At 48.5% G+C, this 16403-nt stretch overlaps 4 protein-coding genes across 4 annotated transcripts; 3 read left to right on the top strand and 1 right to left on the bottom strand.

Annotated features, from left to right (window-relative positions):
- On the top strand, positions 1-1919 carry N7446_012410 (sodium:solute symporter family protein; the record flags this gene model as incomplete). Its single annotated transcript, XM_058521152.1, has 4 exons — positions 1-23; positions 73-77; positions 129-431; positions 505-1919. The coding sequence occupies 4 exons, from the start codon at positions 1-3 to the stop codon at positions 1917-1919; spliced, it is 1746 nt and encodes a 581-aa protein (XP_058366518.1).
- Positions 1920-3139: 1220 nt separating this feature from the next.
- N7446_012411 (cysteine hydrolase family protein) lies at positions 3140-4069 on the top strand (the record flags this gene model as incomplete). Its single annotated transcript, XM_058521153.1, has 1 exon — positions 3140-4069. The coding sequence occupies one exon, from the start codon at positions 3140-3142 to the stop codon at positions 4067-4069; it is 930 nt and encodes a 309-aa protein (XP_058366519.1).
- Positions 4070-7281: 3212 nt separating this feature from the next.
- N7446_012412 (cytochrome P450) lies at positions 7282-9140 on the bottom strand (the record flags this gene model as incomplete). Its single annotated transcript, XM_058521154.1, has 3 exons — positions 7282-8182; positions 8242-8809; positions 8981-9140. 3 exons carry the CDS (start codon positions 9138-9140, stop codon positions 7282-7284), a joined length of 1629 nt encoding a protein of 542 aa, XP_058366520.1.
- Positions 9141-10723: 1583 nt separating this feature from the next.
- Positions 10724-12694, top strand: N7446_012413 (serine palmitoyltransferase 2; the record flags this gene model as incomplete). Its single annotated transcript, XM_058521155.1, has 2 exons — positions 10724-11340; positions 11416-12694. The coding sequence occupies 2 exons, from the start codon at positions 10724-10726 to the stop codon at positions 12692-12694; spliced, it is 1896 nt and encodes a 631-aa protein (XP_058366521.1).
- Between the last annotated feature and the right edge of the window lie 3709 nt (positions 12695-16403).

The following is a 16403-nucleotide window of genomic DNA, read 5'->3' on the forward strand; positions in this document are numbered from 1 at the left end:
ATGGAATTGCAGGTCCATTTTGGGTAAGATACTCTCAGAAATGCCGGGATATGCAATACTGACCTGTATTAGTGTTAGTATGTCCTTTGGCCATTCCGCAATATGATCGCTAAATATTCGAGCTGCAGATGCTGCCGGAGCAACAGTCCAGATCTTCATGTTCTCTGTCCTTGCATGCAAGGTTAAACAGAATGCCCCATACTGCCACACCTTCTTGGAGATCATTTACCGCCGTTATGGGGCTGCCACCCATCTTGTTTTTGTGTTTTTCGCATTATTAACCAATATCCTCGTGGCAAGCCAGCTACTTCTAGGTGGAAGCGCTGTCGTCACGGCACTTACTGGCATGAACGTTTATGCGGCTGTCTTCCTCATTCCAGTAGGAGTCTCCATCTACGTTGTACTCGGAGGTTTGAGAGCGACTTTTCTGTGTAAGCATTTTTTTCGCCCGTCGTGAATTAATGACGTGCTTGTTCGTGGATAAGGCTGACAGAAACCTGCCAGGTGACTATTCTCACACTGTAATCATGCTGATCGTCATTCTTTACTTCATGTTCTCCGTCTACTCGACAAATGATCTCGTAGGATCCCCATCCGCCATGTTCGAGCTTTTACAAACTGCAGCGGTGAAACGACCGGTGGACGGTAACCTGGATGGCTCATACCTGACAATGAAGTCCAACTACGGTCTTATTTTCGGTGTGATTCAGCTGTGTTCGGGGCTGGGTACTGTCTTCCTTGACCAGGGCTACTGGCAGAGGGCGATCGCCAGCCGCCCAACAACCGCTGTGCGGGCCTACATCATGGGAGGTCTGGCTTGGTTCGCAATTCCATTTGGATTCGCCACAACCCTTGGTCTCGCTGCGGTAGCCCTCACAGATAACCCTCGGTACCCTACGTACCCAAATCCCATGACGTCGTCGCAGGTCTCAGCGGGGCTCGCTGCACCATTTGCCGCAGCGACCTTGTTAGGCAAGAACGGTGCTGTGGCATTGCTTCTGACTCTTTTTATGGCTGTTACATCGTCCTCATCCTCTGAGCTCATCGCAGTTTCTTCGATTCTCACATTCGACGTCTACAAGACGTACATTAAACCCTCTGCAACACCTGAACAGCTGATCTTTGTATCTCATGTGATGATCTGTGTCTTTGGCGTGGTGATGGCTGTGTTCGCATGTATCTGGAATGCCGTCGGCATCGATCTCGGATGGCTCTTCCTCACGATGGGGCTCCTTATTGGCGGTGCGGTGTTCCCAGCAGCCTTCTCCATCACCTGGAAAGGCCAAACCCGGCTCGGAGCACTTTGTGGGGCTCTAGGCGGCCTTGTTGCAGGCGTCACAGCCTGGCTCGTCGAAGCTAAAGTATACTATGGTGAAGTGAATATCACAACCACCGGCGGGTCGTATCCGACTTTGGCAGGAAACATGGCCGCCGTTTTGACCGGCCTGATCCTCTCAGTTATCATCTCCTATATCAAGCCGGACAATACTTTTGAGTGGGATGTCACTCGCGCAATCAATGCGCCTGAGACCGGGCAGTCTGTTCTCGTCGTGCAGACAGACGGCAAAAACGACGGCCAAAACCCCGACTTGGCGACCTCCCAGGCCGGGGAAAAGGAGGTGCTCCAGGACGCAGCCGTTATTGAGGACCCGAAGAAGCTGAAGAACGCCTTCGTTGTCGCCGTCGTGACATCTCTCGTACTTTCCTTCATCATGGACTTCTTGATCCCCATCCCAATGTTCCTGTCGCACTACATTTTCTCGAGATCATTTTTCACCGCTTGGGTCATCATTTCGTTCATTTGGGTGTTTGGTGCAATGACGCTCTGTGGCATCCTTCCTATTCTCGAAACAAGGAGATTCTTCAAGCATGTGTTTCTCCAGATGTTGGGCTTGGGTCAGAAATCGCGGGCGCAGTAGAATGCCAGATCCCCGGCAAAATGACAGAGCAAAAAGGAATAGGGAATTTCGGTGGAGTGCATCGAGCCCTGGATGGATCGTATATATCGGTTCCCTTAAACAGACAAATGCGCGGCTAGGACGCGATCTACACATTTATATTTGACGTTGATAGTCTACGTTCGGGAATATTAGTATTACCACCTCCATAGATCTCTTGTGTGACAGTCTGGACGCGAATAGTTGAGGATCTGGCGACGGAAACAATCATGGCTGAATCGGGATGATAAGGGAATGCGTTCCTTATCATGGCACATATCAAGCATCACGCCACCAGATAGATTCCTCTTCCTTTTCCTCCAGCCTTGATACCTTCGTTGAATGGTACACTTTGATCCAGGATCTTTCTCTTGATCTGTAACATCTTGCTTGAAAGAAAACCGCCGAAATTAAAGTCTCTACACAGTTTGTAGTGCCAATATAACACCATGAAAACTAGTCTTCCGTAAAACCCCAAACGGGGTCTAACTTCAGGATACCAAACCCCATTACGAATAGAATCATGCACAAATCTGCCGACTAATCAATACCAGAACTAACTAGTTAACTGAAGGATAAACAAGCGAGAGTTCACGGGGGTTGAAATACCCATGGGTACTGCCGTTACTCGGATGTTACAGATCCGAGGAGGCAAGATACGCGGAATCCAAAATGGGGGTATCGCAAGATGATTGCGTGCAAGATTTGTGTAAGTATTCTATACGATTAGATACCATGCAGATCCCTATATTCCTGGCAGGTCTTTACCCTGTATTAGTAGCTGTCACAGTCAGCTGATACAGTATGGCATTTTATGCAAGAATGGGGCTAGCCTACCAAGGGGAACCAATCCAAAAGAAAAATGGTGAATTGAACTAAAGAGGACACATCAGGGTGTCCTGGCTTACATGGGTAGGGAAAGTGGGTTGAAAGTCCCGATTCTCGGAGTGTCGAGGATCCCCTAGTACAAGCATAAAAATCACGACAAATAAAACTATTTATTTTACTGCCGCACTATCTCCGACAGTAGCAGCCCCCAATTCCTGGTAGTCATATAACGTGTTGGTCCCACTACTTGGATCTCTTGCTCCTAAATTACGCTGCACTATTGACAAACTGAGCTTGGTCAACTCTGTGCGATTATACGGTGCCTACACAAAAGTCACTATCAAACCTCACTAAAGCCAGCTGCAGAAGCAACAATGGCGACTACAACCTCGAGAACCGGCGTCACGTCTGGCGAGTCATCTCAAATCGGCAATGATCCCAAAAACCATTGGCATTACAATCCAACCACGGGGATAGTGGACCTTGTGCGCAAAGACTCAACTTGTGCAAGTCCGCTCACCCTGAACACAGCAACGAACCCCATTCGGGTCGACCCCGCAACGACCGCGCTGCTCATTATCGACATGCAAAACTTTTTCCTCTCCCCAGCGCTGGGCAAACCGGATCCCAGCCCTGGCTTGAAAGCCGCTGATATGCTCCTGAAAACGGGGATCCCTGCAGCGCGAGGGAAAGCCATCCGCGTGGTATGGGTGAACTGGGGTCTGACAGACGAAGAAGTTGAGTCAATGCCACCAGGTATGATGAAGGCATTTGGCATCTATGAGAGCGTTGGCGGTGTCAACAACAACGACAACGGGCCAAAGAAGCAACGAAGTCACAACGTTTACAAGGGTTTAGGCGCTGATTTAGGGCCGATCGAACTTGAAGACGGCACTATCATTGGGGCGGGCCGTGTTTTGATGCGGGATACGTGGAACGCCGCTCTTTACAGACCACTAGATGCCGAATATCGAAAAGGACTAGAGCGATCCACAGATCCGGATGTCTTGATCCACAAGAACCGCATGTCCGCGCTTTGGGGTTCCGGGACAGATCTCGAGGTGTTTCTGAAGAAAGAAGGGATTACGACACTTCTATTCACGGGGGTCAATACGGACCAGTGCGTCGGCGGGACGCTGACAGATGCGTTCAGTAAAGGTTTCGACTGTGTCTTGTTAAAGGATGCAGCTGCGACAAGCTCTCCGCATTGCGCGACTCAGGCATGGGAATGGAACTGTGCAAATACTTTTGGATTCGTGAGCTGGTGTGGTGCGTTGTCAGGGGATGAATACGCGATTTCTTGATTAGTTGTCTTTCACATAAAGGTATCTGTAGCCTAACGGTGTATTCAAATGTGCGATGCCTCAATATTTGTAACCAACCACAGTCTTATAAGGGTTGTCCTTCTCTGATACGCGTCACTACTTTCTAGCATAGAAATGATATTCAGTAAAAAGGCTCTATTTTGTATTTTATATCTGGCCAATCTAACAATAAATTTTTCATCTTCATCTCGCACAGATGTTCCTGCATAAGCCTGCACCCCGGCAAAGGATTCCATGACGGGTTGAAGGTGGTGATGAAGGTAGCAACTACAGTAATCTGACAAGACTTCCGCACGACCACATATGACCCGGGCTGGGCTGGGTTTTGGGTCGAAGACTCCGACCAGGATGTGGTTCAGTCTGGACCCGGAGAAATTCAAGACAAAGCCAGCCGGAAGGGCCCTCGGAGAAATGAAGCGCCGCGCTGGCCCCAGCCCAGGAAACAGGTTAGCCAGACAACGACAATTTCGGGCAACAGGAATTGAATGGAGCCTAGTCGTCCCCAGCCCGCAAATCACTGAGTTAAACTATAACTTCACACCACCCGAGAATACCGGGTCCTGGGAAGACTCCACCACTGTGTTTCTCGAACAAGCTCGACTATACGTGCTGGTCGGTAAATATTGCATAGTAGTTTTGAACACCAACCGCCCCATGATATCGAGCATGACCAAATATGTAAGTTGTCAGGGCCAGATAATAGTTGTTCACCTAGAAACTAATTGACCAGGGTAACTACCAGTCGAATCACCACACTCTTTTATGCAATTTGGTTACCAAACATCTAATTACCTGCTCCAAGCATTTCCTGTCCACAATATTCTACTTTTCCACTTTTCAGCCATATAGAACTGTTCTTTTGATTAAGTAGCAATTTCTTCCGTGTTTTTTGTACATTTTTTAAAAAAATCTTTGAGGCTGGCTATTCAATACGGGCGTTCACCCGAGAGTAACGGATGGGTCACCACACTCAGCCCCTTCTTACACGGCCGACCTATGTTCCGATCACGTGGAAAGATATCTTTCCCTAGCATCTGAAGCACTCTTCTCTAGTGGGAGATTGTGAAAGCTTCACATTGGAGAGTAAGCTTCTGGGTGCAGTTCGAAACGAATAGGGTTACTTTGAGGGGTTGGATTGAATATTTCTGTGGCCAAAATGAAAGTGGATAATCTGAAGTGCAGGGGTTGATGGAGCGCGGCAAACTTCAATCGACCGACATCGGCAACGGGAAATGGGCTATAAAGGAACTTGAAACAGGCAATCTTTTTGCTTCTGTTTCGGCTTCAGAGGGATTGAACGATTCTGGCAAATCTTAACAATCTGCTTTTGGTTACAGTAACTTCCAGCATAATTAAAAAACTACGCCGTATAAGGTAATGTTCGTTCAAGAGGGTGTCCGTTTAGGATAATCTTCGTTCAAGATACTGTTCGTTCAAGACACTGTCCGTTCAAGATACTGTCCGTTCAAGATACTGTCCGTTCAAGATACTGTCCGTTCAAGGTACTGTTCGTCTAGGATAATCTTCGTTCGAGATAATGTTTGTTCAAGATAATGCTTGTTCAAGGTCATCTTCGTTTCAACTAATGTTCGCCCAAGACAATTTTAGTTGGTCCGATTACAAAGTTGGTGTGGCATTCTCAATGTTTAGCTTCTCTGTGCCAGATCCTCAGCCCAAGTGAACAAATCCCGGTAAACAAATAAACACGGAGGGTCCGCTCTGAGTAAGAGTTAGCAGAAGCAGGGAAAGAAGTGCAAAACCACGTAAGGGGCTAACATTTGACCGAGCAGGTCGTGTTTAATCCACTTCGAGTCAACCTCGGCATAGTGTTGAGTAACCCGGGCAAATTTATGAACAGACAACAGGTGCTTGCATTCACCCTTCAAATTTGGGAGGCAGGTTCTAGGCTTCGTCCTACCCGTTCTGACTTAGCGCAATGTACGCAACAAAAATAGCGTCGGCACCCCACGACTGTTCCTTCCCGACTTCCACCGCCCAACACAGCAATGGAGGAAGATTTTCAATCTTTGACAGCGGGGAAAATCCATGAACTGCTAGCCATACAATAGCCTAGTCATAGCAGAATTTTCATCTATTTTAGCGAAATAGTGAAGTACGAAAGCAATGGCCCTTAGATGTAGTTACTCCAAGGTGGAGAAAGGAGTAGCATTGAACCAATCACACATTTGCACTACGTCCTGTTATTTTGGGATTGTTCACTCGAGACTCTATTCACCTCTATAGCATAAGACCCTCATAATAGTTCCCAGAAATAGTAACCAAAGCTCCCATGGTACCACCTCTCGTTCCTCGGAGCATATGTTTTCACTCCGGGACCTGTAGGTCCGCTGGGAACGATTGTCAGAAATCTGAGTACCGCATGGTCGAAAATAATAAACGAACCGATTGATTCATACATTTTCTTGTTGGACACAGTGAAAGAAGTGCAATCTCCAGCTTCATCTCAATTAAAGAATTTGCGAATTCGGTCATGGTAAAGAACCACACAGACGTAGTATGAGCTGGAGAACTGGATGTCAAATGTGGTTAGCGTATCTCTTACTTTCGCTGAGAGTGCCACTAGATCAAAATAGGCAGCACAGTGTCTGTTATCCTTCTCAGTCACCGCTATTTCTTTCCAATTATTCTGCCACACCAAAAATTCCATTCAATTATTCAATTATTATAACTAATATTCAGTGCACATACCGTCCATTAGACTCAGTAGTAGCCTGCATCCACACTCTCTGATAGACCTTCTCGGATACTGGAGCCCGACCTAATTTCTATAGTATCATTTCTTAAAGGGCATCCGTTTCTTATCCCCAGCGAATATGAGCTTGAGGCCCACGGAAATGAGCAGCCCGTCAATCCCTCAGCATCACCCGCCACACATACTTGGGTTTGCTTATCTTGTTCAGGTCTGAACTCAGCTAGCTGTTTTTCTAATCAACACGCGGTATGCTCCAGGAAAACTTCAACGTCTCACAGACTATGTGTCTATTCTCGTTTATTCTACTGAGAAGTGTCGTGGAACAGTATCGTTGATATTGTACTTTCAGTCGATTCCCCAAATAACCGCTGGTTGCATTTTATTATTTATCAACATCATGCCTCTCTCTGCCCTTATGCCCGCGTTTTAATCTGCAGTCCAACTACTGATTATGATTACCCATATCAGATCCCGCATTTTATCCCGCGAGTGAGTCGAACGCCAGAATCTTGTTTTCTTCCCCTTCCTTTAGAAATAAACAATTGAATTCGCACGCAGGTCTGAGTGTGACCTCGAATCTGACGGTGGGGTCTTCCACTTTCTCCTTCCCGCATGCCGGGAAAGCCACAATCTCCTTATACACCTGCAAAATTCTGATAATTGTGTACTGCATCTCAACGAATGCAAATTCCTGCCCGATGCAGGTCCTTTGACCACGATGGAATGGGAGGAACTCCCAAGGCTTCGGCTGCCAGCCGGACCACCAGCGCTGCGGCAACCATGTTTTAGGGTCAAAATAGTTGTCGGACCCAGGAGGAGGGTACACCTCCTCACGCTGCATCATGAGACCAATTGAGAAGATAATACGGGTGTCTCCAAGAACACCAATCGGGGAGAGTCCGTCCGGACCCCCGCCGCGGGGAAGGGTGGTATCTTGGAGGGCATGGCGATAATTCAAAGGAACGACGGCATATAGACGCATGGTTTCGTTCAGAACGGCTTGGAGACATTTCATGTCCTTCAGACCATTATAGGTGGGCTTGCGGCTGTTGGGTCCAACGCCAAACTTAGCGGCTATCTCCGAACGGACCTTGGCTAGTATGTCTGGGTTTCTGGATAATTCAAAGAGGGCGAAGGAGAGGGTGACGGCCGTAGTATCCCGTCCAGCGATGAGAATACCCAGCAATTGATCACGGATGTCACGGCCGTCTCGAGTGGACCCTGCCAGAGCATCGAGGAATGTATCTGTTTTCGAGTAGGCTGGATCCAACTCTTCTGCTGAGCGAGAGAGGACCTCATCAATATATGGCTGGAGGAAATTATCGATCACCTTGAGTTCTTGGCGGAACTTTGTACGTGACAGAAGCCGGGCGAAGTCGCTGCAGAGAGGTCAGTATAATTAAATGCCTTTGTCTCCAGGGGGTTCAAGTAGACTTACTCCATTTTAAAGAATTCTTCCTGGCGGGCCATGATATACGCGATAGCCTCTACGATTCTTGTCCCCGGATCTTCCAGACTGTTTGCGGCTTTTCCAAGTAGGTAGTGCGTGGCAGTATCCAAGGTATAGCGGAAGAAAAGTGGCACAATATCGACTACCCGGTTTGGCAAATCACTTCCATGGAGGAGAGTAATGAGTTTTTGGGCATATGTCTCAAACTTCTCCAAGTTCGTGATGCGCTCTTTCGTGAACATTGGCCGGAGACGCTGTCGTGAATGCGCCCATAGTTGACCATCCGTGCTGAAAACACTATTGCCCAGCAATTCTTTCCAATCTTCGTAGAATCGCTTGCCCTTGCCATAGTCTGCGAACTGGCTGCTTATAATAGCTTTGATGTTTTCTGGGTCTGCTGTGAAGAGGTTGCGAGACAAGCCGGAGTTGAGCTCCACTGTTGCTGGAGATGTTTTGAATCTGGATGCTCCTCGGGCAGTTCGCATAGCAGTGTCCCAGAAGTCAAGATCTTGCCCTGTTTGAGTAGTTTGTATGTACCCGTATACGAAGTCAACTGCTGGTTTGCAAGTCAGTACTCATGTGTTTTATTGTGTTTGGTATCGGAGTGGGATTGTGTGAGAAAAGCGCGTTCTTGCACTATTCTATGATCACCGTGGATGGTGTGGTAGGGTTGGCATATGGGTTGATAGGGAGGGTAAAATTCAATTATAGCACAAGTTCAACTCACCAAACGGGAGACACGTTCGAATCATGGGTGCCCTGGAACCCAGAGCAGCGATTCTTCTAGATATCAGGAACTTTTGCATCCAATAATAAATGAGTAGTACGCCCAAGACGCCTAGAGCCGCCCTTCCAGGCGTCAGATGAGGAGCCAAATCTTGGGTCATTTTGTCGGGTATTGAGTGGGGGGAAGAAAGAAAGAACAAAGGTGAATTGATTTTCTCCCTTTTGATCTGGTTGACAAGATTGGGGCTGTAGAGTACAGCTCAGTCTGGCAGAGACTGTTACTGCAGACCAGGTCAATAGTTCCTGACACTTTGAACAAGTTATATAGAAAAATGGGCGAAGAGAACTATAACTCCCACAAGAAGAGCAGCTCGGGAAATTAAAAGGCATCGTTGGTTTCAGATCGGGTTAGGGCACGAAGTCGCATAATTCTGTGAGGCTTTATTTCGGAAATTTCGACAAGGATGATAGTCACTACGCAAAAGTTTTAACATCCCCTGGCCCCACACCTCCATAAGTACATAAGATTCTGCAGTAGGAAAACCCCAAATATCTAGCTACGCTACGCGTTTAAGGGAGGCAATTGATTATTCATATAGGCGATCTGATAAGTGGGTCTCGAGGGGTGTTTAAGACTTTTGCGTAGTCACTGTACAATACGGAGTAGAATCATTTTCGCTGCATCCGCGTACTGAGGGATTCATAGTGACGTACAGAATGGGGCATTTGCGCAAGCTGCGAACTTGTGCATCAAGGGGTCGGGTCGCACCCTCGAAATGGATGGACAGATGGATAAAACTACTTCCTCTCGCATCGCGTAAGGTCGAAGCGACTTAACCCGAACCGACCCCTGGAAATTCTCGAGATTTCGTATGGGCCGGCTTTCTTTGATGCGGGAGATTACTCCAGCTTGCGTAGACAAGTATGAACACAGTTACCTGATACTGTGCCGTTATCCCGGTGAGTCATTTTAACTACGCACTAACAAAACTAAGTTCGTGCGCCAATGGACGAGCCAATGGCTTGATCTGAAGATATCCACATGTCTAACTGCTCCTCGGGGCCGATCGTCCAGTCTGTCCTTGGCTTCTCAGACTAAAGAGGCCTATGCTTCTAATTGGTTTTATATATCACTCACTGGCCTGCATTTCCGCACACGCTCAGCACAGATTTCCAACCGCATAGAAGCCTCCCCCTGGCGCTATTAGTATCCAGGAGGGCGCTAGGCCTCCTCCAGTACTAAGCGACATGTGTCCATCCAACTCCTGGCGGGACGCCGGATGTCTACTGCGTATCAATTTGACGAGATGCGCCCACAAAGGACCTATTGGCTGGCAGGCTACGATGCCCTGAATTATCCCTCAGGCTACCGTAGCCTGGGACCGTAGGGAGGCCCCGTTATCACGGAAGGAAATATTCTGAAACCGAAGCCGACACACTGGACGACCTAACCACAATAGGGCTCGGAGACATGTCGACCGCGATGTAAGGAAATCGCGCATCCAGATGGGATTGCGCTAGCGTCTGTCCCTGAAGGGAAATCAAGTTTATATTACGGCAAACTCGCGAAGGCGTGATAAATTGTCGTGGCACTTGGATTCTACCACTGCAACCCCAACAAGACTAGCTCTGTCCAGATAGAATGAACGTTGCAGACAGCACAGCCGTCAGTCTTCCGCGGGCAGCTTCTCCCTCAGTCTCCCAGGTAAGTCACTCAAGCCCTTCTCACGGCTACTGTTTGGCCATGCTGCAAGAAGCCGTTGCGTTTGCTTCCAGCTACCTCCAGGTGCGGCTCAAAGAGGGCAAGAATCCTTACGACCCCTTGACTAAAATTGGCCGCTTCAATCATTACATCGTGGATCCCTTATTCCGTTGGCATGGGCGAAACGAGCGGATCGTGGCCTCGAAATCCCTCGGGCGAGTGAGCATGCAGGGAGAGAACCATTCGGTGTTGAACGGCGGGAGTCACAACTACGCCGGGTTGTATGAACTGTCGCCAAAGGATGAACAGCTGCAGCGGAAGTGCCTGGACCATCTGCCCTTCGCGGATGCTGAGGCTGTCCCATTGCTCAATCAAAGGATGGTCGACGGTCTGACGAGATTCTTCAACGCTGACTGTTGCTACACAACGACGACCGGCTACCAATCGAACGTCCTCGGGATACCGGCCATTGCTCGAGACAATTCGCTCATCGTGATGGACGAGAAATGCCACAATTCGATTTTCACGGCGTCGTACATGTCCCGAGCCGGAGCCCGCAAGAGGTTCCGGCATAATGACATGGCGCACCTACAGTCCATCCTGGACTCAACTCAAGGGAAACAATCTGATATTATCGTGGTTGTGGAGGGTCTTTACAGGTGAGCTACCTTCCTTCCCGCCTGCGGTGCAAATCTGTCTCGAGTAACCACTAACGCCATCTCCCTTGGGTTTAGTATGGATGGGACCATCCCACCGCTGGATCGCCTGTATTTCCTCAAGAAGATATTCAACTTCACCTTATATGCGGATGAAGCACACTCGTTCGGCTCGATGGAGAAAACCGGAGGAGGCTGTCTGGAGATGTGGAACGACCAACACCCCGAAGCTCTGGTCCCTGACGATGTGATTGACGTTCGCAGCGCTGTCCTGTCCAAGGCAGTCGGCGGACTAGGCGGATTCGTGTGCGCCGCTGCTCCGAGCCCGGTTGACATGCGGGAGCTGCAGAGGGAGGCTCAAGAAGCGCACGCGGACCTCAGCCGCGTGCTGCAGCAGCAGATTGAGAAGCCGGTGGCGACACAGTGTTCCGGGATCTCTGCGGCGGAGATTGCCGCTGGCCATGCTGCCCGCCAGGTGTACGGTCTCGGGTCAGGCAGTTCTCGGTGGATTCTGGGCACTTTCCCACAACATCTCGAGGTCGAAGAACTCACAGCACAATTGACAAGGCAGCCGGCCGCGCTGACCTACCCTGATTCCGACTTGGGCCTCATGTCGACCATTGCTGGCTTGTGCCGTCCTGTGATGGCTTGTCGACGACACTATTTTCTGGTCCCCGCGAATCTGCCCTCGAACGCCGAGGAAGGCTTTCGGGTGGCCTCAAAGAACTCGGAAACCGTCTGCCTGAAGTACGCTGATCGAGATGCCCTGGTCCCGCTGTTTGAGGCTCTGTCAGGGCGCAGTGCGACGTATCTCACACTCTACTTGGACCCGGTGGCCGACGGTGGCTACATGGATCTGATGGCTCTCGCAACACAACTGGCGGCAAAGAAAGGGGCGAACCAAGGCATGACGGTCCTCCTCAATGACACCAACGGACTAGGGCGTCTGGGGCCATCCCAGCTGGGGATTGCGTCCGCCGTCAACCTCATCCTCTTCTCTCAGATCCTTTCCGCCCGGATTCTGGTCTGCGGATCATTCTACAGGGCCTTCAGCCTGCCGGGCGGTTATCTGGCCGGAGACCCTACGATCATTGAAGAGCTGCGCTATACCAGTCGCTGTTACATGTTTAGCACGTCGCCCCAACCCTTCGTGATGGCCATGGTCAAGGAGGCTTTGCATGGCCGGTTGAGCGCGGCCCCAGTTGAAGAGAGGCACACGATAGCCATAGCCACCAAATCCAGACTGGAAGGCGTGCTCAGCATGCTACGTCGCACAGTTCGCCGGCTACCACAAGAATGGGCGCCGTTGCTCGCGCTTTTTCTTGTGTTCCTTCATGTTCTCTTCAAGATGGTGTAGGCGTCAGCGAGACGCTCACATGAGGGTAGGCCTCGCCAAACCCGCCCACGAAAACCCAACCCGTTTGTTACACCCAGTTATGAAGAAACAAACAGAAGAAAATATTTATGACTTTATGATCGCGATATTTATACTTCTAGCTTTTGAGTAACGTGCTACCGGAAGTGCACTGATCTTGTCTCTTACTTGCTGGATCAAAGGCCAGAAGAAAATTTCTCATATCTCAAAATTGGAAATGGGCGTGGGATGAATTTGAGTACTCAAGGCAAAAAGAGTAAAAGAAAGAGCCGGTTTGTTATAATTGCAATTTCCGGTAGAAATTTTGATACTACACTATCTATGGGGATTTGACCTGTTCTTATACTATAGCTCATTTTGAAAGCTGGGAATGGTTTACTACTATTAAGGCAAAGGGTGACGCACACCAAATTCAACGCACACATAATCCTACAACGCATGCAATCCATCCATCCTAGGAGTAATATGCACGACCGTGCATACAGTTTCCAACCCAGCTTCCACTGAACGCTTTATGGTGGCTATGGTTATTCTTAAAAACGAACCAAGGTTCCTTCCAGAAGCTCATGAACAGGCCAAAATGTCAAAATTGGGGCGTCGTTTGCTCCCAGGAACCGATCATAATTAGCCCCACTAGGAAATATAAAGCACCTACCATTGGCTCCTATAAGCAAACAACCTACTCTCAAAGTATCAAAGAATATCTGGACAGGCTAGCACTGACCGATATGCTTTTGTCGGATCTTGGATAAGAAGCTTTCCTCTAGCTAATCTGATTCTATTAATATGGTTAAGTAGTGATAACGACGACAATTCGAAATTTTGTCGGCTCGGAAGAATATTAAGAATATGAAAAGCTCGATGGCAGTAAGTAGATGATGCCAAAGACAAATTCTGTATCATACAAACGAAAACATAACAGTTACGTTACATTACATTGGGTAAAATACCTCCTAAGTCAAGCCCATGTCAAGTGTGGCGGTGCAACAACGTACTAGTAATGTAACGGTGTTTTGATTTGTGACATGCTGGCTGTAATCAGTTTTCGCCAGAACACGCTGCGTTCGCACTCGCTACCGTAACGATTTTACGCAACGAACCTCTTCAGCTTCAAGTCTAGCACGAATGACGGCTAACTTTCTGACAGAAGATTTTCCAGCAAAGCTGGCTCTGGAGGATGTAACAAAGATCTTTCATCTTTTTGGTTTTCGTTAGCGACAAGTACCTTTCGCTGGAGTCTTGGGTAGTGTCATTGTGACCTTAAAAGACAGAGGTTTGTTGAAGGGTTGGGTCTCTATTATTTATGAAAAGTAAGTTATGTACAAATAGACTACAATTGACACACAGCGTAGTGCTCGAGTTACATAAACCACTTAGCGAGCATATTTCCGACGGGCCATCCGATTAGACCCTGATCTGGTGCATCGCTGAGGAAGTTCTAAATCCTTCCAGGCCTGTCGCAGAAAGGCCGTATCTATGTCTACAAAGTGGAGCCCAATCTGCCTCAAGGTCAGATTTTGGCCCTTGAGCTCTAGCAGCTTTCGTTTTTCTCTTGTATTAAGCTTCTGACGGAGTTTGCGAGTACTCAGATCACCCAGATTATTGAGCGGTGACTGTGATCTTGACTTGGCTCGAGTGAGCGGGACACAGGCTTGATTACCAGAAAGGGTTTTGTCGTCGGATTCTGCCTGTGTATGATGGTGCTCCTCACGCCTAAGCTTCGGCCTTTGATTGCTGGGGGAGATGAGAGTATCTGGTCGCAAAGCCTTGCTTGGCCTTTCATTTGCTTCTTTGCTGGCACAATCTTCGCTAGATCGTTTAGACAGCTTTGGGCAAGTGTAGGGTTCGTTCTTTGCCGCCAACTCGTCCATAGAGAAACCGGGCGGGTCCAGCTGAACAGTTGCTTGGTTGTAAGGCGGGCATTCATCTCCCATGTAAGGTTCAATAGGCTTGAGGATCCGAGGATCGATGACTTCAAGACCGGGAGTTGTTGGTGCGGATACTTGGTCAAGTATAAGGCCAGAATCTGTGTCCGCGGAGATCTCCAGAAGTTGTCGACCGAGGAAAAGTATTCTGCTACACTAGCAGTGCGAACCGCGCGGGCTATCTTTGCCTTTGCCGCGAATTTTGACCTAGATATTCGTCAGTATGATGCTGTTAATGCATTTCTCAACGGCAAGCTTGAGGATGACGAGGAGGTCTATGTTGAGCTCCCACCTGGTATGTTTCCTAAAGGAAGAAGGTGTTGGAAGCTTCAGAGGGCCCTGTATGGCCTTCGCAAATCGCCAAGGATGTGGCAGAGAGAAGCATCAAGGGTTTTGACTGCACTCGGATTCAAGGTAGTGCAGGAAGATCTCTGCATGTTCGTCCGGAATAGCATTATTGTCGTATTTTATGTTGATGACATTCTTATTGTGAGCCCACGAGATGCACGAGAGGAGGCAGATGATGTTGCCAAAGGCCTCAGCGATGCCTGGGAGCTGCGTTCTATGGGTGAAGCACAGTGGTTTTTAGGCATTCGTATCCTTCGGGACCGCCAAAAAGGCATAATCTGGCTATGCCAGGATGCTTATATCTCAGCAATGGCGCACCGATATCATTTGACCCAGGAACGACGCATTGATACTCCTCCAGTCTCCATTGCCACATTGAAACCGTATAACGGCACTGCCTCGGATGCCCAAAAACACGAATACATGAGCAAGGTTGGATCTACCCAATTCCCGGCAATTGTCACTCGCCCAGATGCGGCCAAGGCCACTGCCCATCTTGCTCAATTCCTTGCAAATCCTTCGCCAGAGCATATTCATGCTATCAATTCTGTCATCGTCTTTCTCTATCATACGAGGATGAGGGCCATTTGCTTCAAGAAGCAGTCAATCCCTCCTGAACCATCCGTTCAATTCTTCAGTGATGCATCATTCGGTGATAATCCAGATCGCAAATCATCTGCTGGATATATCTGTATGATATTTGGAGGACCTGTCGATTGGAAGGCCTCGAAACAGAAGACTGTTACCACAAGCACTACTGAAGCAGAATTATTGGCTTTGTCAGAAGCAGGCAAATCTCTTTTCACGTGGAAGCGCCTTTTCGACGCTATTAAGTTCAATCCTGGTCACCCTGTCGCTTTGCAATGTGATAATCAGCAAACTATAGGGCTTTTGACGAAGGAATTGCCTCAATTGCACACCAAGCTGCGACACATTGACATTCACCAGCATTGGCTACGTCAAGAGGTACAAGCTGGACGAATCCCTATCGAATGGGTAAAGACTTCTGAGATGGTCGCAGATGGTCTTACGAAGCTCCTTCCTCGCCAGAAGCACGTTGAATTTGTGAAGTTGCTTGGTATGGAAGAGATTGGTCATCTTGTTGAAGAGTTCAATTGAGCTCGTCCATTCATTTGTACAGCAAAATCCCCATACAGTAGGATCTTGCTGAGGGGGTGTGTCAGGAAAATGGTGATCAGCATCGTATTGACCCAAACGGTACCTCTGGGATTCTAGAGGATTCGATACCAGGTATTCTCGAGGCTATTTTAACCCCCTCGATCCCAGTAGATAGGAGACAGGAATCAACACTCTTTTAATCTCATCATTTTTGGGTAGTTCCCCTTTTTGATTCCGTTGCGCCAATCGCCTAGTACATCCATTGTATTTCCCTAGCTATACAGGATATTCCTGTTATA

This window comes from Penicillium canescens (assembly GCF_028828765.1).
Source record: "Penicillium canescens strain IBT 15451 chromosome Unknown utg000010l_segment0_segment0, whole genome shotgun sequence".
NCBI lineage: Eukaryota > Fungi > Ascomycota > Eurotiomycetes > Eurotiales > Aspergillaceae > Penicillium > Penicillium canescens.